General features: G+C 40.2%; 2 protein-coding genes across 2 annotated transcripts in view; one reads left to right on the plus strand and one right to left on the minus strand.

The window, feature by feature from the left end:
- NDUFAF2 (NADH:ubiquinone oxidoreductase complex assembly factor 2) overlaps positions 1–17,765 on the minus strand; it is a 60,888-nt gene extending 43,123 nt beyond the window's left edge. The window contains exon 1 of the mRNA XM_085042260.1: positions 17,574–17,765. Coding sequence (XP_084898386.1) covers positions 17,574–17,700 — 127 coding nt within the window. The 5' untranslated portion in view covers positions 17,701–17,765. The remainder of the gene's footprint in view (positions 1–17,573) is intronic.
- A 209-nt stretch (positions 17,766–17,974) lies between these two features.
- Positions 17,975–27,024, plus strand: part of ERCC8 (ERCC excision repair 8, CSA ubiquitin ligase complex subunit) — a 29,275-nt gene continuing 20,225 nt past the window's right edge. The window contains exons 1-3 of the mRNA XM_085043729.1: positions 17,975–18,121; positions 20,130–20,225; positions 20,375–20,476. Of these exons, the coding sequence (XP_084899855.1) occupies positions 18,045–18,121; positions 20,130–20,225; positions 20,375–20,476 (275 nt within the window). The 5' untranslated portion in view covers positions 17,975–18,044. The remainder of the gene's footprint in view (positions 18,122–20,129; positions 20,226–20,374; positions 20,477–27,024) is intronic.

Here is a 27,024-nt window from a genome sequence, read left to right on the forward strand (position 1 = left end):
TCACACATTTGAACAGGACACAGCATCACATTGACTCTGTCTTTGTTTTCCACTGTGCCACTATAACAGATTATCAATTTCTTCTCTTCTAGCTCATGCAGTTTATTTCCACTTTATTTACCATTTACATTAGGTAGTTGTAGCCCTGCCTCATGTTACGCCATACCTTCCTACTAGAGAAAGATTTTCTTCATCAGCTGTACACCAGGATAATACACTACAGAGATCCAAGGACACTTGAGCAAGAACACAATCACTTTCAGCTCAAAAGAGGACAGAGTCTGCAAGTTGATGTATTTTAATCCCCAGTGCCTTTGTCTTGATTAACAGAGATAATGTAACTTCATACTGGCATTTCCACTACAACCCCTTTGAAACAGTACCAATCATACTGTAAACATTTGCCACAAGACAGGTAATTGAATGCATTCAGCTTGCATGGTAAGTATATGGATCTTGGTAAGCAGTCGGAAACTATGTCTATATATAAACTTCCTGCTATTTCAGACCTTTGAGGATAATTCAAACCACCTTTTTCAAGATGCAGAAATCTTTGGAAACATTCTGAGGCAAAAAAAGCATTCAACATAAGAGTTTTTTCATCAGAACAGATTCATAGATTTTAGCAAGGAACAGCTAATACAAATGCTTGATGACCAGTTTCTATCTTCACCCATCACCTGATTCTTTCTCCTTACCTCTGGCTAAGGAGGCAAGGTGGGAAACTCAAGAAAGTGCACCTCCACTTTCCTACAGTTCTTCATAGTAAAGTCCATGAGAAATTGCAGTAAGATTTTCATAGAAGTAGGCCCCCAGCATAAAAACTTGGATCATCCCTTAGATTGGACACCCAGCACAATAGAATCTTAGAGATTTCCATTTTCCCTTGGGTAGAATAACATCAGCGTTTGCCCGTTCTCTGTCCCCCAGAATCACAACTGTTGTGATAAGGTGACTCCCTCTCATGGCTAACTACACCATACTTATAGCTAATCAATCATGTGGTAAAATTCAATGCAGTCTTTTTTGGGTCGTGAGATAGTAATTCATATTAAAAGAACTGATGACTTATGTACTTCAATAACCTACAAATGCATTACTACAAGATAGTTTTATAACTACCTTTCATGCAAAAGGTTACTGTACAAGCTCAGAGATAACAGTCATAGTTTGTAAAAAACAGATAGTAAGAGAGTGCCAAGCTGTCACTCAGGAGGTAGGTCAGGAGTAGGTGTAACTGGCTGAAGCCCTCTTTCATTTTTAGACCCAACTGTAAATGGATCCAAGGTGCTTGGGTGATACATGATTATTTCTTTACTTCAACTGTCTGCTCACCAGCTGCCTCAATACTATTAAAGCAAATCTAATATACAACAACTAACTTGTGACTGACAGAACAAGCATATTGCTTGCTGGTTTTCTGGTACATTGAAACTATTTTGTAGGCTGATATGGTTAGGCATTCAAGACCTCTAACTCTGATTTGGATTAGCCACCTTTCTTTTACTGAGGGGAAGATGTGAACAACCAAAGGACATGGAAGAGTAAGGTTTATGAACTGTACTGAACTGTCTTATTGTACAGAAGAAACAGAGCAGCAGAAATCAGTTAACCATTAATTACTCCATTAACTAATTAATTACATGTCTTTGAGAATACCTATATTCTGTTTCAGAGGATAGAATTAGTCACATTTGGGAATACTGTGCCTGTTGCAAAAGTCTAAAAATTAATACGATCTGCAAAAGACTGTGCCTTCATAATTCAAAAGTCCTAGTCTAGAATGGACAAAGACCCCCTCAGAAGCATTGCCTTACCATTGTACAGGATCTGCACAGATGACACTGTCCTATTAGTAGAGATTCCACTGGCAGAAAGTTTCTATAAAGCTTGTTACAATACCCAGTTTGATAATCTTCTCTTCTGGTGACAGGGTTAAATGACTTCTTCCAGAATTGAAAAACTGTTTAATATACCTGCCAAAACCCTGTGATCATAGCAACAAATCACATTAAACTTCCTATTTCAGCAAGTACTACCACTTTTTTCTCATGTAAGAGATCTATTTTAATCTAATACAAAACAAAAATCAGAATCTCTTCAGTAATCCTATAGGAGCACCGAGTAAGCTACATAAGGAGGCATGTGTTCCTGTGGCAGTCTTCTAGGTTGCTGTACTCAGAGTAACCAATCTCCCTCTTCACTTTTAGCTCAAAGGTTCCAGCCTCTTTCTTTGTCCCACCTTCATAACTCATGGCACATGTTCAACTTTTTCAACTCAATTAAACTAGCACAGCAACACATCTCATGAATGCTACTGTCACCTTGCAGGAGACAATGTAAAGGATGAATGAGATCTCTCCCTTTCATCAATGACAAACTGATATTAATCAACAGAGTCAACCTCATTTTACCTTCAGGTTCACAAGAGATTCTGGCTCCAGTTTTTGGACTTTTTCCCATGCTATTACATATCTGGGTCAGACACAAATCCAGAGCTGCCCATTTCCCAGCTCTGGCTCAGAAGCTGCTTACACAGCATGTCTTTTAGATTTGAGATGACAAAAATGTCACAAAACCACATGATTTCATAAACTACTTGTCATCTCCCACTTAATTATTTCAAGAACAACCTAGGAAGTTTTGGTACATTACACTGAACTGATGTCAATGCTTATGGATACTGCACGCTTGGTTCTCCAACCAGGAACAGACTAAGCAAACTTTTTCCTTGAAATTAGAAAATATCCATATAGAAATATTATGTGCATTTTAATAGCACAGAAAAATGTCTCCATTTTGATCTGAAGAAACTGTTACAGAGATATAAACCATTACATTGAGTAATAACAAAAAGTTGCAAACAGAAGACAATCACCACAACTTATTTCTAAAACTACTCTTTTGATTATTTTATAATCACAGGTTTAATTTAGATTTTTGTTTTATAGAAAAAGGCTGGCAAAATTCTATTGCTATTACGCATGGGAGCTAAGAAAAACAATACCATTACTTACAAATCTCCACAGATAGGTAAAAACATAGCCTTTGATTCTTTAGAATTACTGGAATTACCTGGATTAGTAGTTCAACTAGCATTTGAAACTAGAGGAGCCACAGAAAGTAGCCAGCCTGGATTGTTCTCATCCCTGGATGCTTTTTAGCTCCTTTACACAGCTTGTGCCATGAGCTAGATCAAGTAACTCCTCTTGCTGAAAAAAAACCAGCAGACTAGGTTAGACAGGAAACAGACTCAGCACAAGGCTGCACAAACACTTGTAATGAGTGTTAGAAGGCAGGCAAGAGCAGCCAGAGGAAGAAAGAGGACCACTCTATTTTTTTTTTTTTGGCAGAAATACTAGATTCTACCAACTCTAAGATCAGAGATTTACTTTATCACACAAATAAATATGGATGATAATTTTACTATAGCCAAGCAGTTTTGCAGAAAATGGAATCATTAGCAGTTTAATTTTTAGCAATTTTAGAGTCCAGTGTTTCTATTGTGTTGCCTAGATCCAGTATTTACAGTTTGTGTTTATACATTGGTTTAAACATCAAAACACACCACATGCATTAAATTAGCCCTTTGAATACAGAACTTTCTCAGTAGGTATTTTGCAAAAATGGCAAAAACAAAAGTGAAATTCTGGAAGACAACAGATATTCTGTCATTGACCTCAAAAGAATAAGTTTTGTCTCGTTTCTTGTGGAAAAACATTCAAAGTCTGCATTTTGAAAACCTGATGTAGTAAAAGAGAACGCGTAAAGATGATTCTGACCATAATCATGCCATCATTATTAACTAACATTTCTTGACTGACTTAAAATACAAAAAGATACATTACAGCTGCTTTATGAAAGTTGTGAAACTATATCTGAAACATTCATAGATCCACAATTAGAGATTGCTGACACCAGAACAAACTTTTTTAAAGTTTCTGGAAGATCAGTTCACGTTAAGCTTAGAGTAACGTTTAGTTGTTTCAATATTGTGATGAGTATACTAACCAGCATTGTAGCTAACATACACAGAAAAACTTATGTACATTGTGTATGTTAGCATTGTAGCTAACATACACAATGTACTTATACTGAAGTAGAAGTATATAAAGTCTGATGGCTAACAGCAACTCTAGCACTTTTCAGGCAAATTTAAACAGCCTTTGAAGTCTCTTGATCATAACAAGCTGTGAGACCTCGCTCTGCCTGAACCTTTCACAGCCCTCACATAGCAAGAAGCTCTTGTGCATGAAGCAGGCTTATCTGTTTTTTAGTTTCTTTCAACACAAAATGAAGGCGTGTTGATAGGGGAACAAGGAAAGTTGCTAGATACAAACATATTAACCTAATACTGAACTTGCTGTGCCTGGCCTTGTGCTGGTCTGAAAAAGTAGCAAGGACCACTTGTAGTGAGAGTACAGGACCATCAAGGAGACAACACCTACTACCCTTAATTGCAAGGTCTTTTAAAATTGCTCATGGTTTTGTGGGTTTTTTCCTCCCCACACATAATTACTACTGTTATCAACTGGTCTTCCTTACAAACTAAATCTTTTGTGATGTGTGGTCATGGAAACAGCAAGTGTTCCTTTAGTAGTCTATTACTGGATGCATCTGCTCCAGATAACTGCCAGCAGTCCTATTGGAAAATACAGATTTTGCCATTCTGAGTGCCTGGGAACTTTATTTCCCCTGTCTTCAATTCCCCATCAGCCAGTCTGCATTATAGGAGCAGGAGCAGAACCAGCCAGCAGCCTTTTCTGAGCATCACTTTATTGTACTGAAGACACTGAACTGAGACAAAACTTTGCATTCCTCTCTTACGCACTCTACATTCAGAGAAACAATACCAATATTCAGCTCACTTAAGTTTAACAATGCAGCAGTAAATTTACTTATCAACCTCCATGATTAACCTTTATAAGAATCAAACATTAACTATATTCCTGAATGAATTCCTCTCCTGATTCAGGCAGAACCTTCACCTTGACTGATGTCAGTCTTTGGGTAGCATATTATGATCCAGAGAGCAAAACATGATATGGAAGAGTTCAATTAACTTATCTGAATTTCTTCATTACACAGGATATCTTCATGTTACAATTGTTAAATTGGAGTATTCTTGACCATAATAACGAGTCACTGCTATACATTAATATACTGGGTTTGTGTGACCAGGTTCTGGTAGTGGATGGGGTGGCTACAGAGAGCTTCTCTTCCCTGAGAAGCTGCGAGAAGCTTCCCTCATGTCTGACAGAAGCAGTGCCAGACAGCTCCAGGACGGACCCACCACTGGCCAAGGCCAAGTCTATCAGCAACAGTAGTGGCACCACTGTACTTAAAGGAATAAAGGTTACTGCGCAGATGAAATTGCAGCCAGAGTGAGAATATGTGACGTAAAACTCTGCAGACACCAGAGTAAAGCAGAGAATGTGGGTGAGAAGGTGTTCCAGGTGCCAAAACAGAGATTCCCCTGTAGCCCAAACTTATTTGGCTTTTGAGGGTCTTTTGTGGTCATTTGGGAACATACTATTCCTCAAAATTCCCTTTTATGGTCCTGCATCTTCTGACGAACCCTCTTTCCTTGAGAGTATCTCAAATATGTGGTCAGGTCATGATGCACTGATCTTATTATTCTTGACTCCAGCACTCTATCTCTGTTCTAAAAGCTAAGACATCAACTAGTACATATTAATCACTAATATAAATTCACAACAACGCACTAGCTGTCACTAGACTTGTTAGTCATAATATGGAGTTAACACAAGGCCACATTGACCTCTGGTATTTGTACTAAGCACTGTGTGGTACAAAACTAAGCATTAACCACAAATATAGGGGTCATATACTACTGTGCTAAAGTTAAAAGAATTTTCCAACATCTTTCCCCACTGCTGCACAGACTTCTACCTGAAAAAATATAACTTGCTCAGTAACATCTGTGGTGACTGTTATGCTCAGTGGACACCCCACTGCACATTGCTATGTATCTTTCAAGCTCCTTGTTTGTAGTTGTCTGGACTAACTTTTCTTCATCTTGGAGTTCGATATCCCTCTTATAGACACAATATATCAATCAGTACATGAGCTTCATAATTCCAAAGCTTGTGACATTTTCAGTTCCTACAGCACTGACTACTGCCTGCAGAAGTCTGCCCGAATCCACCCTTTCTTTGACCTCTTCCAAATTTGATACTGACTGCAGTTCCTGCTGATGGTGTCTCCAGACCATCTAGATGAAAGAGGCTAGTCAAATCAGTCCTTCACTTCAAGAAGGACACCATAACATGTTGTATTTCATATACACATGGCCATAAACAAGGGACATTTAGATCTTGCCTCCCAATTCCACCATTTCCACTTCCTCAACCTGTCACGCTCATTTCTCAATGCTCTTCCTTTCTGTGCAACCCCTGTGCCCAGAGTCTGAGAATGAAACTGATTTTCCCTCTCCTCAAAGCAAAGCAGTTCTTGTATCTGTAAATCTGAACTTAAAACTATAAGGCCTCTGATGACAGAAACTTTATTTGGTATTTTAGAGATCTATAAAGAACACAATAAACTTATGGCAAAAAGTAGAAGCCAAACATAATTCTTTACTGCCTTCTCTATTCTTGAAGAACCTGAAAAGGTTACAGTGGCTCACAGGATAGCATGACAACCTTACTCAGTTCCTTTTAATCTCTTCTATCTAGTATGGTTTCTCAACTGCACTCTTTTGTTAAGCTCTTTGTCATTTTATCTTCTTTTTTAAAATGACAGTGTAGCCCCACCACTTTTATTTAAATGCTTAATTTTATTTGTAGTCATATTTTACAGTAACAAACAATTCTTAAAAAAGATACACCAAATTAGGTACCAGCAAAAATGGGCACGGAAAATTTTCACATCAGAATCACAAGTGACAAAGCACCCAAGTATTGTGTGACAAATCACAAGTATTTAAAATCTTATTTACCCAAATTCATGTAAATAATGCACTGAAATTAATTATACAGACATATTAGAAAAGATGTTTCCAGTACCTGCTACCAATATACTTGCACTCTTTTCTGTAAAATCTGTTCTTTCATTTCCCAACATGATTTCAAACCCTAGAACTTTTCAGGGAGTAGGTGATTTGTTCTGTATATGCATATTAATAATGGATTTTTTTCTTCCTTTGGAACCAGAAAAGGAAGTTGAATTCTCCTTTTATTTCGGAATAACAAAACTAAAAGGCGTGGAATTTAGTCATAAAGCAGGCATGACAATAAGCCAACAATCATGATCGAAATGATCATGTTTGCAACACACTCAGCCTTGCTACTCTCAGCTCTACAGGTGTCAGCTGTTCAAATCAGCATGATCAAAAAACACTCTGCTAAGATTTTTCCACCTATTAAAAACATTTATCTTTCTAACACTGTACCACTTTTAGAGCTATTAATGCAAGGAAATTTTTAAAAAGTTTTCTTTTTACTATCTTTTTTACTATCTGAATCAAAGAGACCTAAAAAAAAAGATACCCACACAAACCATTACCTCTTTACACACCTCTACTGAAAGAATCAAAACATCTTTTCAAGCCAAGCGCACAATAATTAACTTACAAATGTACAGCATATGAATGTTAATACTAGCAGGCGGACTTCAACAAGATCAGTGTCTCAGTTTAATAGCAATATACACACTGAAGATCAAACCTGGCCATAGCAACGGCCAGGTAATATGCAAGTTACTGCCTGCCCATATGACTACTTAATGCTATTCCTGTTTTTTCAAGTCAGAGATTAACATACCATGCCTCTTGCCAGTTTGCTTCTGGCAGCTGAAAGAAAAACACATGGAACAGATTATCATGAGTGCCCTCATGCGGCACATACGCGACAACCAGGGGATCAGGCCCAGCCAGCACGAGTTTAGGAAAGGCAGGTTCTGCTTGACCAACCTCATTTCCTTTTATGACCCAGTGAGTGCCACTTACTGAATGAGGGAAAGGCTATGGATGTTGCCTACTCAGACCTCAGTAAAGCCTTCAATACTGTGTTCCATGGCAATCTCCTGGAAGCGCTGGCTGTCTGTGGCTTGGACAGGTGCACTCATCTCAGTAAAAACTGTCTGGATAGCTGAGCCCAGGGAGTGGTGGTGAACAGGGTTACATCCAGCTTGTGGCTGGTCACGAGTGGGGTTCCCTAACACTCAGGACTGGGACCAGTACTGTCCAGTATGGATGATCTCGATGAGGGGATTGAGTGCACTGTCAGTGAGTTAGCAAATAACCCCAAGTTGGGTGGGAGTGTTACCTGTTGGAAGGATCCAGACGGGCTGGATCAATGTGCTGAGGCCAATGCTGTGAGGTTCAACAAGGCCCAGGGCCAGGTCCTGCCCTTGGGTCACAACCCCAGGCAGTGCCACAGGCTGGGGCAGAATGGCTGGAAAGTGCCCAGCGGTAAAGGACCTGGGGATGCTGGTGACAGCAGCTGAACATGAGCCAGGGTGTGCCCAGGTGGCCAAAAAGGCCAATGGCATCCTGGCCTGGATCAGCAATGGTGTGGCCAGCAGGAGCAGGGCAGGGATTGTCCCCCTGTACTGGGCACTGGTGAGACCACACCTTTAATCCTGTGTCCAGCTCTGGGCCCCTCATTCCAATAAGGCTACTGAGGTGCTGCAGTGAGTCCAGAGAAGGGCAATGGAGCTGGGGAAGGGTCTGGAGCACAAGTGCTGTGAGGAGCAGCTGAGGGAGTTGGGGTGTTTATCCTGGAGAAAAGGAGGCTCAGGGGAGATCTTATCACTCTCTACAACTACCTGAAAGGAGGCCGTAGCCAGGTGGGGGCTGGTCTCTTTCCCCAGGCAACCTATGGCTGGACAAGGGAAAATGGCCTCAAGCTGCACCAGGAAAGGTTCAGGTTGGACATCAGGAAGAATTTCTTCACAGAAAGGGTTATTAAACATTGGAATGGTCTGCCCAGGAGGTGGTAGAATCACCATCCCTAGAATTGTTCATGAAACAACTGGACATGGCACTAGTGCTGTGGTTCAGTTGACTGGTGTTAATCAACTAAATGCTGGTGTTGGTCAAAGCTTATACTAAATGAACTCTGAAGTCTATTTCATACTGTTATAATTCTATATCACTGCAAACAAACATGGATTTTTCAAATAGTAATGCTTTTATAATCTGCAATGAGCTCTTTAAAGTGCAATTGATTTGCTACATAAAGTATAACCCAGATTGAAAAATTATGCTGTCATTCCAGAATTACTGTTGTAGAAACTGGCATTCTGCATTGCAAGTTTTATTTCTGTGTAAACATACACACATACACACAATTATTTTAGAAATATGTTTCTGCATTCTATGACCTCTCCAGAAAGGAATACTCAGTGAGCTGTCAGTACTTGCTGCTCCTGAAACAACGTTGCCACCACGTGGACAAACCTCTAACTACCAGGTATTGTAGCGGTGTGAGAGTGGGTACTTGGGGAAAAAAACCCCTCACACTTTCTCCATAGACCAATTTCCACAACCAAGAAAATTACATCTTCTGATCTGTGGTTTGCTATTCATGAATCAATATTCAAATTCTGTGTTTCATTAGTATCTTAACATTAGACATGTAAAACTAAAATTTATTAACTTTCCACCAACACTTGAAAAACTAGCTCACAAAACTACTTTCTATGTTCAGTAATGTTACGTACAATTATCTGCAATTCTCCATAATCAGCTTACAAATGCTTTATACAATCAGAATCAGTTTATTCAGAAATCTCTTCCTCAGACTTCAGTCCTATTAGTGAGGAAGTTAACATTCAGAGTCAAAAGAAAACCGTAACTTTTATCTCTGAAGATACGCTTTTAAGATTTGTTGCTCCTTCCACCCCTCTCCTATTCATCATAAAGCATTACAGGAGTGTTTCAATCTAGTCTTCAATAAAAAACTGTATTTTACAAAATATTTTGAAGGAAAGTAGAAATTCTACTCAACTTCTGATGCACAGGAAGATGACAGGCCACTAGGCAAAACAGAAAACAAGGAGCTATTACAACTACCACAGAGGATCCCCTTAATCTCAACTGAACCTTAAATCTTCCTAACTTTCATTAAAACGTGTACATACTTCTACTGAAGACTGGATTCCATCAGATTTAGGACAACTTAGATATGTATTGCAACTGAATATTTAGTGCTTTTCCTTATACAGATTCTTTTTTATTTATGCATTTCTGGTTTGTTGAGAATTTATTGCATAAGATACATGCTTATACAAATATGAATGGGAATTTCATGTGAAGAAAATGTTTACCACAGAAGTCAGTACTTGCATTCAATTATAAGCAACAAAATTTACAACTGAAACTTGGCAATGCCCCATGTATTTCTAGATGGTATTTAGTAAGAGTACTGGGAAACTTTAGCTTAAAGCTCCTAGCATCAGAAGCTCAGGCCAAACATGGCCCCTAATGCAGAGCTTGTGCAACATACAAAAACCTACAGAATGCTTCGGGCTTTTTCCATCAGTTCCTGGTAAGCTGAAGGTCCAAATCAAGTCAAACTCGAGTCTGCTGTTGCCATAAAGGGAACCTTAAAACTTAAGCCATGCTTTTAACACTCTACATAATCTTTGAAATAAACTGACCTCTTGATGATGACCTATTGTTATTAGAAAAACTGGCATATGCTGGTACTTTACAGTGCTCATTTTAACTTTATAATATATAAGAGAAAAAATGACAACATCGAAAAATTTTAATATAAGCTGCTCACAAATCAGCCTTTTGAAAAAAAAATTATATACCAGATTAAAGTATTTAGGGCCTCTTATCTTCCCGCATTTGTAAAATAAATTGGTTATTAAGAGTCTTTATAAATTATTTTCAAGGGAAAATGGAATCAGCTATTTTCAGCAAGATATATTTGGTTGCAATAAATACATAAACTGTATGAGGACTTTGTTTTTCAATTAAAAGTATATGAACATTCTAAGTATCACTCCATGTTCTACTGCAAGAACAATTAATCATGTACCAAAGCTATGGCAATGCCCTGGCAGTATGTTATATAATAAGAAAAATAAATTACTTATATAGATAAATCTAGTCTGTTTAGTGAAATACTTGTCCAAGATACTGAAATGAGTCATCAATAGCTACTACTCAATCATCTATTTCCTGTCTTTTATTACAACCAACTGAAGAGTCATCTCAGAATTAATGAGTTATGCTGGATGTTCCTCTCATGACAAGCTTGGTGTAGTTGTACTATTTTATCACGGCCATCTTTTAGGGTGATCTTGTAAAAGCCCACCACTTTCAGAATGTCATAAAGTACAGAACCATCCTTATATTCAAATAAGCCTATCCTACTATGTTGTTGAAGGTCTGACCTGACTTTTAAGATGATAGTTTTATCCCTACTTGAAAGAAAAGCTCTTGATAAACATTAAACAATGTACCTTGTCTCAAGTTTCATGTTTTCAGAAAATTAACTATTCTAATTTTGAATTCTCCCACATTCCTGTTGACAGTACAGTTAGAGCCTTTCTTAGGATCTTTCCCCACTATATTGGCACTCAAATTTTTCACTGCACTTCTATTTCTAGCCATTATTTTCTTTACTGAATCTAATGACTACTTATTCTTACAGTCTAGGGACTTTAAACATTCACTTTGACTCTTTCAAGAGAAATCAGACAACCAGACCAAAACAGCATTATTTTACATCTATCTTCCCTTCTCTCCAAAATGCCAATCCTTTCTATATTTAGCCAGAAGAATTACAATACTCTAGGCAAACTCATATCTTTTTGCTATTACTCATTAGAACATGTTGAATGAAGGTAAAGCATATGCTAAAATTAGCACTTGCACATCATTGACACTTCTTTAACCTCCATAATGATTCCCTGCATCACAACAAAACCTGTTCAAGTTGCTGGCTCTCCTTCTAAGAACACAATCAGGAATGTCAAAATCAGGAGTGCAAGGTAAGTTTCCTGTGATGACAAAAAAGGTAAAGATGGTCTCAGGGTACAGTTACTACATTTTGAGTTTAACCTGGACATCCAAGAGCTCAGGATATTGGTGAGACTACATCTGCTGTAGTGACTTGAATCAAAACAAGTGTAGTTCTGTGGTTAATCCTGTGTTGCCTTTATGTACCACATGTTGATTTGGATCTCAAAGCAGTTTTTGTGAGCATAACTTGCTTTTTTTAAGAAGAAATCCTTATTTATAAAACATTTCAAAAAGTAACAGCATATTAGGTGCCATGGCACAGTGAAAGCCACACCTGCAGCATATACCTAACAATTTTTTACGTCTTTCAGATCTCCAAAGTCTATATTACAGACACTCAGCCCTGGAAAACAGACAAAATTTAATCTGAAGTAAACTCTCTGAATCACAGATGATGGAGGTGTAAGGAAACTCAACATCAAACACTTGTATACATTGACCCACTCTCACTACTCCCTACTCAGCTTCCAAGAGTGTCCTGGACCACAGACTGAGGGTAAAAGAGCACAGTTCACAACTGACAAAAAAGAAACAGGAGTTCTTTGTATCATATACTCCATTATTTCTGTTCCAAACCCCTGCCAAAGACCAGGACAGAGAAAGGTGTCAGCTTTTAATTGAAGCAGAAGGTGGCATAGACACTACCTACACTATTTGCTCTCACCTCCAGCTTAAGGTGGGATCTCTGGGCTGGTATGAAACAAAGCCCAGCCTGTCGTGATAGACCTATCCTGTCTAAGTCAAGCGAGAGAAAGCAAGACCTGTTTTACACTTGTTTTCTGCAATATTTGATCCAGCACAACGGGATCAAGCACATCAGGCCCAGCACTGCACTAGAGCTACTCAGTCCTCCCTAAACCCATAGGACAGACAGCAAAGCACAGTGCAGACACACTGCAGTGACCTTGCAGTGAAACCTGCACACAACTCACCGGTTTTCTCTACAACTCATTTTCTTTCCAGGGCTGCACTGGTCTCTATATGGTCAGGACACTGGGTGAGCTATGAATTATGCATGCTACAGATCTTCCTAACGTACAACAAATAATGCTGTCCAACACTTAAAAAGAAAGTATTGCTTTCCCAGCACTTTTAAATTCCTAGTTTCTTTTAAAAACTGACCGTCACAATTTTCTGTGTACATTTTAACTTCTATAGACCTTCCTCAATTTCTATTACCTTTGCCATCCATAACTTCAAACTCCTTCACAAAGTTATTAAAGTTCACAAATGCCAAGTGTGACCCTGTTGTACAGAAGCATGACAAGCACAGGATGCTGTTCCAAAATGTGAGAGCCAGTTAGTTACCACCACCCAAGGCAGTGGGTGCAACCACCTATAATCACTTCTCTGGTCTCAGAATGAATTTTCTGCTCAGCCACAAGCCTGGGTGAGAACTGGCATACTCTCCTGCCCTGGAATACATGAAACCTCATATTTTCTATACTGACACTACAAGGATGGCCATCCACAGAAGTAAAGGCACAAATTACAGTGGAAATGAGTCACCAGTGGGTGGGGAAACTTAATAAACATAGAATCTCCTACATCCAAGTAACCCCAAACAGCAAAGGTAGGGAAAACTATATCTTAGAACAATATTTGAAAGAATATTCACAAGGAAGTCCATTTTGTAAGGAAAGTGGATGACAGTTTTTCCGCTGGAAATGGAGGAAGAAAATGGGTATAAAAATTAAGAGGTCACAGAAATGAAATTTGTAACAGCACAATACTTTGATACATGCTGTACTACAGAAAATCTGTCAGTTGTGTAGATCCATGTTCTTGGAACCCTTTAACCAATACATTGTATGCTTGCTTTATAAATAAGTATGTCTTGATCCCAGCTGGTCCCCTAGTTGAATTGTATGACAGTTTGAAAGTGACTTGCCATGAGATACTCACAGCTACTTCCCAGCTCCTCCTGCACAGTTTGACCTGTAAATGTAATAAAAACACTTTATTGTTCTTCATCCAACTTTCAATAGCTCTGCCTTCAACAGGCAGACAGCGGGTTCCCTGCATCTGACAGGGCAGCATTTCAGACTATTTCAACCCTTTCTAACCTATACATCTGCTATATGCTATACATCTGCATAGCAAATTCATAATCCATATTCTTAAATTTTGCACACAAAAAGGTCTAAAAACACTGAAGTATTGTGCAAGCAGAAAAAAATTTTGATGTGAACCTATCTTCTCAAACCAGTATTTCACATCAGTTTTCACTCACTACATTGTGAATTTACCTAGGAGATATTACTTTTTCCCTCTATTTTTCCAGCATGCATACCAGTTACCATGATTCATGGAGGGTTTGTTTTTTCTTTTGTGGTCACTAAAAACTTATTATTTAGCCCAGTTAATTTACTGCTATGCTTCTGGTCTTTATCCACATTAGGGTAATTTGTACTTGTTCCTTTAACCACTGGAAGAGGTACAGCTATGAGTTGTCCTAAGTAAGTTCTCACTGATTCTTCTTAAGATGTTCATAGGGTATTTCCTATCCGTTTTCTGAATTTTTTGAAGCCTGATGCTGTTTTCATTCTACTTATTTACCTCTCTCCTTAATGACCATTAAAACCCACATCTCATGGTCAAGTATGTCTAACAGTGAGTGCCACCAACCACTATAGAACACAGAACAAATCAACAGAACATAAAGCAACATTTGAACACCTTCATAAAAAAATCACCACCACTTTCTTCTTAGTGGAAATCATGCTTAATGACACATATACAGAAAATCAACAGAATTTTCACAAATTGTATTTTCACAAAATCATGGCAGTAGTATTTTCCACATGAACTCTCTTGTTCTCCACTTAAATAAAAAAAAAAAGAATAAGGAAGAATTACTGACTGTGAATGATCACATGGAAGTTGTGGTCTTATTTTCAGTATCTCAAATTTCAGTTTGTATAGCTGAATTGTAAAAAGCCTGCTCTTAATTTGATGCCAAAGATGGAAGAGAAGAATAGGAAGAGTGAATTAAACATTAGCCTTTTGCCAGATTTCTAATTCTGCTTTTTAATACACAATTTTTCCCAGATAATATGCATTTGACTGGGTCACACCAGAGGAATCAAAAAGTTTAATGGTAAACTATTAGAAAAACTGAGGTAAGTATGATTAAGAATTATTAGACACTTTGTAAAAGTTCCAGCTTTTCATTTTCCTTCAAGGTATCTTGCAGAAACCTATGCTATACAACAGTTTGTCCTCTTCATTCCCACTTCTGTGCCATTTCCAGCTTGCAATTTATTCTTTATCAGTCATTTTATTCTATTGTTTTATTAAAGTTTTCTTTGTTTTATTAAAGTTTTATTAAAGTTTTCTACTTTCTAGAAGTAGAAAACTATTTTCAACATCAAATACATGACTGTGAAAAGTGATCAGCAGTGAGATAGAAAATAGAGGAAAGAGAAGATCTCTTCCTTTTGGTGGCAGTAAAACATTGTGTCAGTGCAAGCTGGTGGTGCAGAACTTTCAACATATCAAGTGAAAGAAAGTTAAAAAAAGCAGAAGATTGAGAGAGAAAAACCTAAAACCAGAGGAATACTGATAATTCAGTAGATCTGCGTTTTGTCATCTGTATCAGTAAAATGGACTTTACATGCAAGAACCTTGAGATGCACATAAGTGGTTCTCTCACGGACTGCAGCTAGAGCACATCATTTAAGAGGCAGCCCTCCCTGCCTAAAGCAAAATCAGAGTAAGTTAAGCTCTGAAGTGTAATTCTCAGTATTCTTGGTCTGTCTGAAGAAAAATTGGGAAACACAAAGGCTACCACAATGTGGTCTTAGATACGACTACTTTAATTCATTACTAACTTTAAAAGTCTCTTATACTGTGCTCCTGCAGAGTTCCATAGCTATGTTCTCTCCTCTCCTGTCCTCCTACTCGCACAACTACAGTTCCATGCACAGAGGTAAACCTTAAAGTTGCAGCAGTGGGTTTTCACTGTGAAAGGCATGTCAGCATAAATTCAAATACCAAGAAAAAAGCTACCAGTATTTCTAATAGAAGAAGTAATTCTTAACTGGGTAACAGGGACTGACACTGCAGCAATCACGCAGAAGAACTCTGACCATAGTTTTCACTGGTTTTTGTTGCTACAGGACAAAGCCTTTTGTACACTCCTCAAAAGTCATCATGAACCCCAGCAGTGAGAAGACCAGAAGGTGAAAGCAAGATGAAGAAAACCTGGAAGAATATTAACTACAGCAGTATATTAACCCTGAGGACAAACACACTGCTGACGAAAGGGTGTTCACAATTTCTTCCCAGATACTTGTTTGACACTTACCTAAGTCACTGACAGCTGTTGAGGAAGTTGCACAGCAAAACAGGTCAGGGGAACTGCACTAAAGGCAAAATATCCCCACCAGACATTATCTGTTTCTAAAGAGAAGGTGTGCTGATTAAGTAACTGCACAGTCTCAGACTTTCTGCTTCTCTTTGTGTTCTGCAGAATACTAAGTAAAAGGTCTCTACAGCCTCAGGATGCTCTAGCTGATGCAGTTAAACAAAAGATGGGGAGTACAGCAAGCAGATAATCAAGCCTGGGCAGGGAGAGGAAAGAGGACTGTAAAACATTACAGGATGTGCACCTGGCCATCTCCAGGGAACCTGCCTTCCATGAATTATACATAGTGCAGCATATGCAGGGCATCCACAGAGAATAATGACATCCAGATTCCTGGAACACAGGTACAAACCTAGAAAAGTATTTTTTCTGCAGGAGTGGGATAAACGTACATGTAAGAACTAATTTCACAGAATGAGAGAGTCAGTTAGGTTGGAAAAGACATCTGAGATCATCAAGTGCAATCTATAACCAAACACCATCATGTCAACTAAACCATAGCACTAAGTGCCATGCCCAGTTGTTTTGCAAACAGTTTCAGGAATGGTGACTGCACCAGTTTCCTGTGGAGGCCGTTCCAATGTTTAACAGCCCTTTCCGTGAAGAAATTCTTCCTGATGTCCAATCTTAACCTCCCCTGGAGCAGCTTGAGTCTATTTGCTCTTATCATGTCATTGGCTGCCTGAGACAGGACGCCGACCACTGGCTGCAGCCTCCTTTCAGGCAGTTGTAGAGCGTGATAAAGTCACTCTGAGCCTCCTTTTCTCCAGGCTAAACACCCCCAACTCCCTCAGCTGCTCCTCACAGCACTTGTGCTCCAGACCCTTCCCCAACTCCATTGCCCTCCTCTGGACTCTAACCTTTAAAAGTATATGCAGAAACGCTCCGAATTATCAAGAAGAGCAAATAATTGCTGCCTACCTAATACAGTCCGCGCTCTGAAACCCTCAAGTGAGTGACTTCGGGGTTTTTCTGGCATTAGGGCACCAGTCTAACGAGAAACCCGCACGTGTTTCCCGATGCAGGGAAACGCCCGCCCTCTACTCTCTCGGCAGCGCCACTTTCCTTCCCTTCACCGCTCAGCCACCGGCCAGCCGCCTCGCCGCCTGCGGACAGCGGGGCCCGGCTGGGGAGCGTGCAGGAGCGCAGGGCACGGCTCCCCGCGCCCACCTGCTCGGCTGGCACGGCCCCGGTGCGTACCTGCGCGGTTCTCGTGCTTGGGCACCCGGTAGTACTTGTTGCCAAACTGGTCGGTGCCCACCAGCTCCTTGGTGGGCCCCACGAGCCGCAGCCGCAGAGCGCGGAGCGCTTGCCAGGCGCGGCTCATTCTGGGATCCCGCCGGCAAGGCCGCGGTGCCGCCGCCCACGGGGACACGGGGAAACGGGCACAGGGACACGGGCACGGGGACACGGGGACACGGGGACACGGGGACACGGGGACACGGGGACACGGACACGGAACCCGCGCCCAGCGGCCTGCCCGCCCGTCCCGCCCGTCCCGCCCGACGGCGCCAGCACCGCCCTGCCCAGCCCTGCCCATCCCGCCTATGGGCGCCGGGCGCGCCCGCAACGCCGCTGCCCATTGGCGCGGGTCGGCCCGCCCCGAGCCAATCCCGGCCGCGCCCGCGCCAAGATGGCGGCGCGGCGCGGAGCGGGCCGGGCGCTCCCGCCATGTTGGGGCTCATGGCCGCTCGCCAGGCCGGGCTGGACGACCCCGCGCGGCTGCGCCGGGCCGAGCGCACCCGGAGGTACCGGGGCCGGGGCGGGTGTCCTTGCGCGGGGAGGCTCCAGAGCGACAGCCCCTGGCTCCGCCCTGCCGCGGAGCCTCTCCTGGCCCGGCCCGCGCTGGGGCGGCGTGAGGGGTGCGCTGTGGCAGCCCCGCCGTGTGCGAGGCCGGGCGGAGGAGCCGCAGAGCCGCCCCAGCTGCTCCCCGCGCCCACCGCCTCTTGAGTGCCCCGTGGGGTTGTGGTGGCGTGCGTGAGGCAGCAGCCCTGGCGCTGGTGTGCGGTGTGCTTAGCCCTGGACTGAGGGTGCGCTGGGTAGTAAAATGTGCCTCATTCCCTGCTCTCGTTGCTCCTGCCCTTGCTGGTGGCGCGGCTCCTCCGAGGGGTTCCTCCAGGGGCTGTGCTCCGCCTGTGAAGAAACAGGTGTTTAGATGCTCATGTGCCTGCATCTGCTCGTCCTTCCTTTTCCCAAACCCAGCCTTTCGGCAGGTTGAAGAAGAATCAGATGCAGGGGTTTTATTTGCTAGCCAGCAGTTCTTGTGGGAAGTGGTGGCGACATAGACATTTAATATTCCTGCTAAAGGTTATAATGCGATAATATTTGCTCAGTACTAGAGAATCTACTTTGCAACTGCATTTCAAGATAAATTCAATAAAGCCTACCTCAGTTCATTCACTCACACAACTCCATTAGGAGGATTTGTGTTGGTAATTAAAGGCTTTATTGGGGCTATATCATTGTAAAATGAATATTTAAAATTAAAATGAATTTTGGTAGTTCAGGAGGCCTCTTTCTGGGTGCATTTCGACAACAAAATTATGTCCCTCTGTACCCTCGGCACTCCTGTAGCATTCAGTGTTAAGAACGGTAGAACACTGGACCAACTTTACCTCACTTGGACAACTGTCTGCTTAGCATTTCCCTTACTAAACTTTTTAATTTTAACTTTAAAAAAAGTGTATAGTCTTCAGTGGATTTTATTTGTAGCTGCATTTTGAAGTCATGTTTTAAAACATTTCCACAGGGGACTTTCTTGATTCCTAAAATTCCATCTTGAGCTCAAACGTTTTAAATTGGGAATACTGTATATGTCAGAATTCTTACTCTAGGTGAATTCTTGCATATTTATATTTCACGTATTTTAAGAGAGCTTAAATGACTTGCTGCTTTTATAGCATACTGTCTACAGATGTGATGTTGAGGACTTGCATGTAGCAGCCTAAGATGCTCACATCAGGATTTTTTGCCACTTGAGCTGAAGCTGAGTAGGGGCTCTCTGCCTCACAGCTTTTCGGTTACCTACTTAGTTGCAGTTTTTTGTTAGTGGCTAGTGCAGAATGGTGCTGTAGGAAGCTCTAATCGTCTTGCAAGGCTAAATTTTGTGTCAGGTAGTCTGATTTAAAGAAGCAGAATCTCTCTTTTTTGACTATGTAATATTAGCATGTTTAAAAATACAAGGTAAGAATTGCAGGTCAGAAAACGTGGAAGCTTCATTTTTGGGGGTTGCCTAGTTTTTATTTAGTGTTGCAGAAAATGTAACATACAAACTTCTTTTCATCAAAGGAAATACTTTAAACTTGATGAACTAAATGAATTTGTCCACTAGGTGTCTGTAGTTCCAAGCAGGATGGAGCTTGAAAGGCTGCTTCAAAGCAGCTTCAAAGTTGCAGCTTCAAAGTTGCTGATATTTGTTGTGGTTACAGTGCTTCTTAATGTTTCTTTTTCTCAGTGTTTGCAAATTGCATTCCACTTTTTGCTCAATATGTTGACCCCAAATGCAGTTTTGCTATTTCTTTGAGCATGTTTTACATATTTATTTCTCTCTTACCTTCCAAACAACAATGTATTTCTTTATGCCAACTTCACAAAACATCTTTCTATCCCCATGTCATGTTGTTTTGCAAAAAAATGGCAAGGATTAGTTAAATGCACTGAAGAAGCACAGAACTAGCGTTTCAGCTGTTCAGAGCTACATAATAACGTTTGATAACTGTTCTTGTTCGTCTCTGTCTCTTCCTTTTTTGCGGGTAGGGTTCTAAGTTTGGAATTGAATAAGGATAGAGATGTGGAAAGAATACACGGAAGTGGCATCAACACCCTCGATATTGAACCTGTTGAGGGACGATAGTGAGTATTTACTTTAGTTAGTAAAAATGTATATGAATAATTCACAGTGTTTTGGTACTGTGTATTTGTTTTCTTGTTGAACACTCAATTATACTGAGTATATTGAGATTATGAGTGTTTTAACTATTGTGCTTTATTAACACTTTCAGCATGTTATCTGGTGGATCGGATGGTGTTATTGTACTATATGACCTGGAAAACTTGAGTAGAAAACCAAGTTACACATGTAAAGCACTTTTTTCTGTTGGAAGGTAAGTACTTCAAAATTCTATTAGAAGTACATAGTATAGTGCTTGTGTGGCAAGAATGAAACTTGCAAATTAATGTTCTAGGATAAAAAGACTGTAGAAAATACTGCCAGAAATCTTTGAATGCTAGTATGTTGAAGTATGGGTTTTGATATGCAAAAAAAGCAAGAAACTTGGTGAGAACTTATGCAATTTATTAAGTAGCGGGAGCTAATTGTTACTTTTTGATTAGTCTACTCTAATAATTACAATATATGTACAGTGACTCTGGTGTAGAGCAAATCTATAGTAGTTTTAAAAGTTAAAATGAAGGATATCACATGTACTCATATGGAAACTGAAGTCAGAGAGTCTTATGTTGCTGTAGGAACCACTAAAAGGAGTCACACCTCGTATTTTAACACTATAAAAAAAAAAAGACAGGGAAAAAAACCCCAAACCCTCCTCTAGCCCATAATTTCTTACCTGTGAGTTTTCATACTATTTCATGTTGAATTTTTGGCCCTATGCCAGTAACTGAGAAGTTTTGGTGCAGCTGTAGAAATATTCCATGTATCCCCCAAGTATATATAATACATATATTTGAACAAATATGCTTTTAAGCAGGAGGAAAATTGTATGCATAACCCTATTCATCTGTTTGGAGAAAAATCTAATACCTGTTTACAGTAGTTTGTTTGATTTCCCCTCTCTCTGTTTCCATCTTTACTAGTAGCTATTTTATGTTCATCAGGTATTTACCAGGTACAGAAGTAATTTGTAGAGAGCATCTTAAGAACACATTCGAATGAAGACAGATGTGTTACTGGAAAAATGGGATGTATTTTTCTAAAGAACAGGGTACTACCATGCTGTGTGTAATCTTTATAAAGACTCAAAGCCTTTATTGATTTGTCAGGCTTTCCCTGCAGGCAGTATTAATTTTTCCATTACGGACATTAAGTCTTCTAGCAAAAGCTGTTTTTTCCTTGTATTTGTATGGTAGGGTTATCTAGTAGGTTAGAACTTTACCTGAGTCTCACAGTGAGATATATTCTGCTTTGTAAAAGGTTGGTAGCTGCATTTTCCCCTTATTTTTTCCCAGTTTACAAATTATTTGAGGTCTAAGAGTCAGAATCTACATGAGTCAGATATATAAGAGCAGAACGGATTTGTAACAATAAAAGACCTTTACAGTATCTTGGACCATAAGAAAGAAAAAGGCTGATAGAACATGCATCACAACATATGGGTAGGAACAGAATCTACTGCAAGTCAGCTGTGCTTGGTAAGTGTTGGTGGCTGGGCTTCTTGCACAAATTATTTTAAGTTGTGGGTAAGAGCATGTAATGGCTATACATCCCCAAATCTCAAAACTGAAATGAATTCAGAAACAGGTGCAGCAAATTGAAGGAATTCATGCTAAGAAGACACAACATAAAAGCTGTCAAATCTATGCTAAAATCATGTGATCATTAACTTCACTTAGTTCAGTAGAAATATTCCATACTTGAAGATTCTGTTCATGAGCATGGTTAGTTGGTAGTCTGTTTCATGAGTAGGTGTTAATTTGCATAGATGAATCTTTTATTTCTTACTAATTGAGGCATAAATTGTATTAGTAAAATTGGATTTTGTGTGACACTGTTCTAAATGATAGGCTAATGATTATTATTGCTTAAAGAACCTTAGCAGGTTTCTCGCCTCAATGGTTTATTCCTAGTATTCATAAAGCTCCCTAGTATGTTTTAAATACTTACTATAACTGTTTGGCTACAGATTATGTATACATTCAGATATTTGGAATATTATTCAAGCAGCTTTCCTGAATAAGTAAATTAATTTATTCATAAGAAACACTTGCCCTCTGACTGTCTGGCTCCTGTCTTTGAAGGATATAGTGCTGACATGCTGTGAAAGTTTGTCTGTCTTCCAAGTTTGCAGGGCAGAGCACAGCTCTGGTCTCAAAGTTGCTTAAAGAATAAGGTCCTGCTACAGGCCCTTTAAAGCAGTTTCTGAATAAGGACCTGCTAGAGGCCCTTTAAAGCAGTTTCTGAATAGACTCCAAACTGGGCTTGCCGATGGTCCAATAGTTTAAAACACCAAATGAGATAATTCCTGGTGGTAGGCTGTGATTTACCGAGTTTTTCTCATCTAGAATATAGAGCCACTATTGCAAAATTAAGAAAAAAAGTCAAACCAAAAAATTAACCCCCCTAAAAAACCAAACCAACCAAACAAACAAAACAAAAAACAAAACAAAACTTTCGTTGTTTTCCTGGGAGTCAACATAGAGCACTTTACTTGGTTTCATATGATTCCTGCTGTCCTGTGGCAAAACCTGGCATTTGAGGGTAACCAAACAGTACCAGTATCTGCCAGATTATGATATCTACCAGATAATGATTATCTTTAAGGTAGTCTCTTCTACTCAAACCATGTTTAGGAAGAATGAATGACAGTGACCTTGCTATCCATAGGATTAGTTCTGTATTTGTCTTTGGTAGAAAAGGCTGGGATATTCTGAGTAATGGGTGAAAATACTTCATATGGAATGAACTGGGAATAATATATAGCGTGATACATGAAACTAGGCTGAATGGCACATAGCCACTGCTAAACTTATCCAGATCAAAGGTGATTCTTGCAGAGCTACTCAAGAACTTTTTTAGTTCATCCCTCAGCCCTGTGGATTCTGGGAGAATCGATTGTTCTGGTGCAGTGTTGAACACAGTCCAGTGTTGTGCACTTATTATTACTGTACCCAGATAATTGATTCCATGAGATTAGATTTTTCTGCACAGTGCATAGAAATGCCTCTCAAGGAGTAAGTTCACTCTGGGTCAGGCTTGATTTCCTGGCTCTGCAGGTACTGAAGATTGTCTTGACCTCTGTAATGGTTTAACCCCAGCCAGCAACCAAGTAAGCACAGCTGCTTGCTCACTCCACTACCAGTGGGATCAGGGAAAGAATTGGAAGGGTAAAAGTTAGAAAGCTCAGGAGTTGAGATAGTCAGTTTAATAAGGAAAGCAAAAGCTACAAGCACAAGCAAAACAAAGAATTAATTAACCCCTTCCCATTGGCAGGTGTTCAGCTATCTCCAGGAAAGCAGGGCACCATCAGGCATGATGGATCCTTGGGAAGACAAATGCCATCATTCCAAACACGTCTCCCCCTTTTTCCTTTTTGCCCTCAGCTTTGTATAGTGAGCCTGACGTTACATGGTCTGGAATAATCCTTTGGTCAGTTGGGGTGCCTGTCCCAGCTGTGTCTCCTCCCAGCCTCCCAGGCACCCCCAGTCCCCTCACCAGTGTGTTAGTATGAAAAGCAGAAAAGGCCTTGGCTGTGTGTAAGCCCTGCTCAACAATAACGAAAGCATCACTGTATTAGCAACCCTGTGTTCATCATAAATCCAAAATGTATCCCAGGCTAGGCACTGTGAAGAAAATTGATTCTACTCCAGCGAAAACCAGCACAAGAATAAATGCACAAAATCTGTTGACTTCTAGCACTGTGCCAGAGTATCAGGCCATTATAGGGCATGCCTCAGAGATGGAGGAGCAATGCAGAAGTCATTAAACTAAGCTCAAAAGTTACTCAATATCTCCCAATTAGTATTGTCAGTGCTGGCTTCAGGCTAACTGGTTCAAGGTGTCTTCTGTGCTTTGGAGCAACGGAAGTGAGCAGAAAGGTTTACTAGTTCAGATGAAATCAGGTCTATAAATGTCATAGGAAAAGGGAAAATTTCCTCAACCCCTAGTGTTTGATTAGTCTGTCAGTGCTCTAGGGAAGCTAAGACCCTTGTGCCCAACTGGCCCATCAGCACCCTATTACAGGGACCCTTCACCAAGCAGTCCTGCTGGTGGTTTGACTGACTTGTTAAGGGACACACACCAACAGCAAAAGAGAGACCCCTCAGTGTGTCTTCCCACTTTTTTGGAGTATGTTACCCACTGCCAGTGGCTGCCAGTGCCCATGAAGGACTCACACTAGCTATGGACTAACACTTTATTGATAAGACAAAATTGACAGGTTAAGATTTAAGAATTGCCAGTGATAGCTTCTGACTGCAAAAACATATTGAGACCAATATACAGACAAGATTTAATCCCTGATAAAAGTATTCAGTGCACACAGAGTAAGGTTTTTACCAACAGGCATCCATCTGTGGAAGAAGACAGGTTTAGCCTGTTGACTGATCCCAGAAGTTATGATGGAATCTTCCCTAAATTTTCACCGTTCTTGACTTACTTTTAGACTATTCTGTTATATTTACTGGGAGCTTGAGTTACTGTACCTTTGCTACTGATTGGTGTAAAATTCTCTCAATTTGCATTTAAAGATACAATCAATACGATTCAGAGTGCATACCCTGTGAGGCGTGATCTTACCTTGGAGGTAAGATTAACTCAGTTGGTTAGAGCATAGTACTGGTAATGCCAGGGTTGTGTATTTGATTCCTGTACGGGTCATTCATTTAAGAGCTGGACTAGGTGTTCCTTGTGGGTCCCTTCCAACTCAGAATATTCTGTGATTCTGAGCTTTGGGATGGAGGTCTGCATTAGTATTACAATTAGATGATAATGAACCATGTTCATCCAAGGAGAGCAATTTCACCACGGTTGCTGGTTCAAGAGCAAGACATCTTGTCCTATCTCCCCTGGTGGACAGGTGCTAGGTTTATCAGCTAGAAAGTACCCCTCCCCGTACAGATTTCAACGGTGCCTGGTCATGGTGTCTTCACTCCATCCCACTTTTCATCCCCCTTTTCTGGTACTTGAGTTTGCAGGCTGTGTGTATGGGGAATCATTGTGGAATAGCTTTCAGTCATGCTCACCACATTCCATCCAGCAGTAGCAACTGCACTTCACCCTGTAATTCCAGTATCATTATAACTTCTGTTAGGATGTGAATATAACTTCTCAGTTGCCTCTAATTTTACCCCAAGTCATCTTTCCATATAATCTACCCATGACTCATCATTCAAGCTTCACAATATCCAAATAGAGTTTGAAAATATTTCACACTTTTATACTGTGCAGATCATGTAATACATTTCGAGTGTGTGGTTGTCTAGTATTAGTGGGGGTAGCCAACAGGCTAATTGTTTCATAATCATCCAAACCTTAACATACAATACAACTGTTAGAACAAAAAGCAAAAGAGTTACCATCAACAAAATAACAACTGGGTGAAGCACTCTGTTGAGAATTCTGATGGCTGATAGTGACCATCCAAAAAGGGTGAACCACCACTGGTGTTCTCCATCTTTCTTCACCTACTCCATCATGTGATGTATTTTTTCCAAATCATGATGGACAGTAAACAGAGTCTGTTGTCCATTTTGTTGCATTTGTTTTCAACAAACAGCTCAAGTCCTCGTGTTGTAACCCATTTCTTTCCCAGCATGAGGTTCATACCAGTGGGACTAGGCTGCAAGTCTTGGATCAGAGTATAATTAGACTCTAAAATTTTGATAGGATACAGTATGAGCTGAATAACTAAAAATATATTCTGTAATGTTGGCAAAGTTATAGGCACAAATACTAGAGCGATTACTTATGTCTACAGTAATGTTCCACAAATACAGAATCACAAGAGGTTCTCATACAAGCGCATCCTTTACCAATATACACAAGTGCAGTTTCCACTTTCCATTCATTAGGTGAATCTCAAAATGACACATATTTTGCTTGGTGTCAAGACAAATGTTGTGAATGTTGATGGTATTATGTTCATGAATCTATCCTTGCTCTCGTGCAATGCACATGTTGGCATCAATAATCTCCTATTTATTTCTGTCTTTTTTGGCCCATACTCTATGCTCCAGAGACTATAGTTCCATTGTAGTTTAATTCTAGTGTTCTATTGTAGTTTAGTTCTAGAATGACTGGGTATATATCATACAATGAAGCATCATGTATTGTTAATACAAAAGCTGTGGCTGTGCTGCTGATGGCATCATAGGTAAAATTGAGTAAGTATCAGCAGAACTGGATTTTCTTTTGAAATTCAGTGGTATTGTTTCAAATTACCTCTCAAATGTCAATAGGTAATGGTTTTTTCACTTTCCCTGGTGATTGTTGCTGTCATCGATTGCATCCATAGTTGAACTTGGATACAAGTAAGAGCTTAAGAAACATTGGTTTGGACTAGGCTAAATGTATCTGTGATCAGTTGATGGTCTTTTTCATTAACTCCCTCCCACTGAGGTAATATATCCATCTGAAACCATTGATTAGTTCCCAGAGCCAAAAGGGAGAATCATAGAGGTGTTCCAGTTTATTTAAGCCACTATTTATCGTGACTGGTTTGTTCCTTAATAACTCAGAGTCTATGCCATTTAGAACTCCCCATCCTGTTCCCAAGATGGTAGTCACATCCCTCCTGGTTTGCCTGGAGGAAGTGAGAGCTTGTTTATGCAGCCATGCTGTCCATCCTGCATAAGAAGTTTTGAGGAACAGTGAGTAAGCTGGCTGGATTGTGGAAACATTATTCTGCACCAACAGTTCAACTCATTTGAGAAACCATGTTGGGTTAAATAACACTTACTGTTGATCTGTATTCTTGAC

This window comes from Lichenostomus cassidix, chromosome Z (assembly GCF_008360975.1).
Source record: "Lichenostomus cassidix isolate B80296 chromosome Z, HeHo_3.0, whole genome shotgun sequence".
NCBI classification, from domain to species: domain Eukaryota; kingdom Metazoa; phylum Chordata; class Aves; order Passeriformes; family Meliphagidae; genus Lichenostomus; species Lichenostomus cassidix.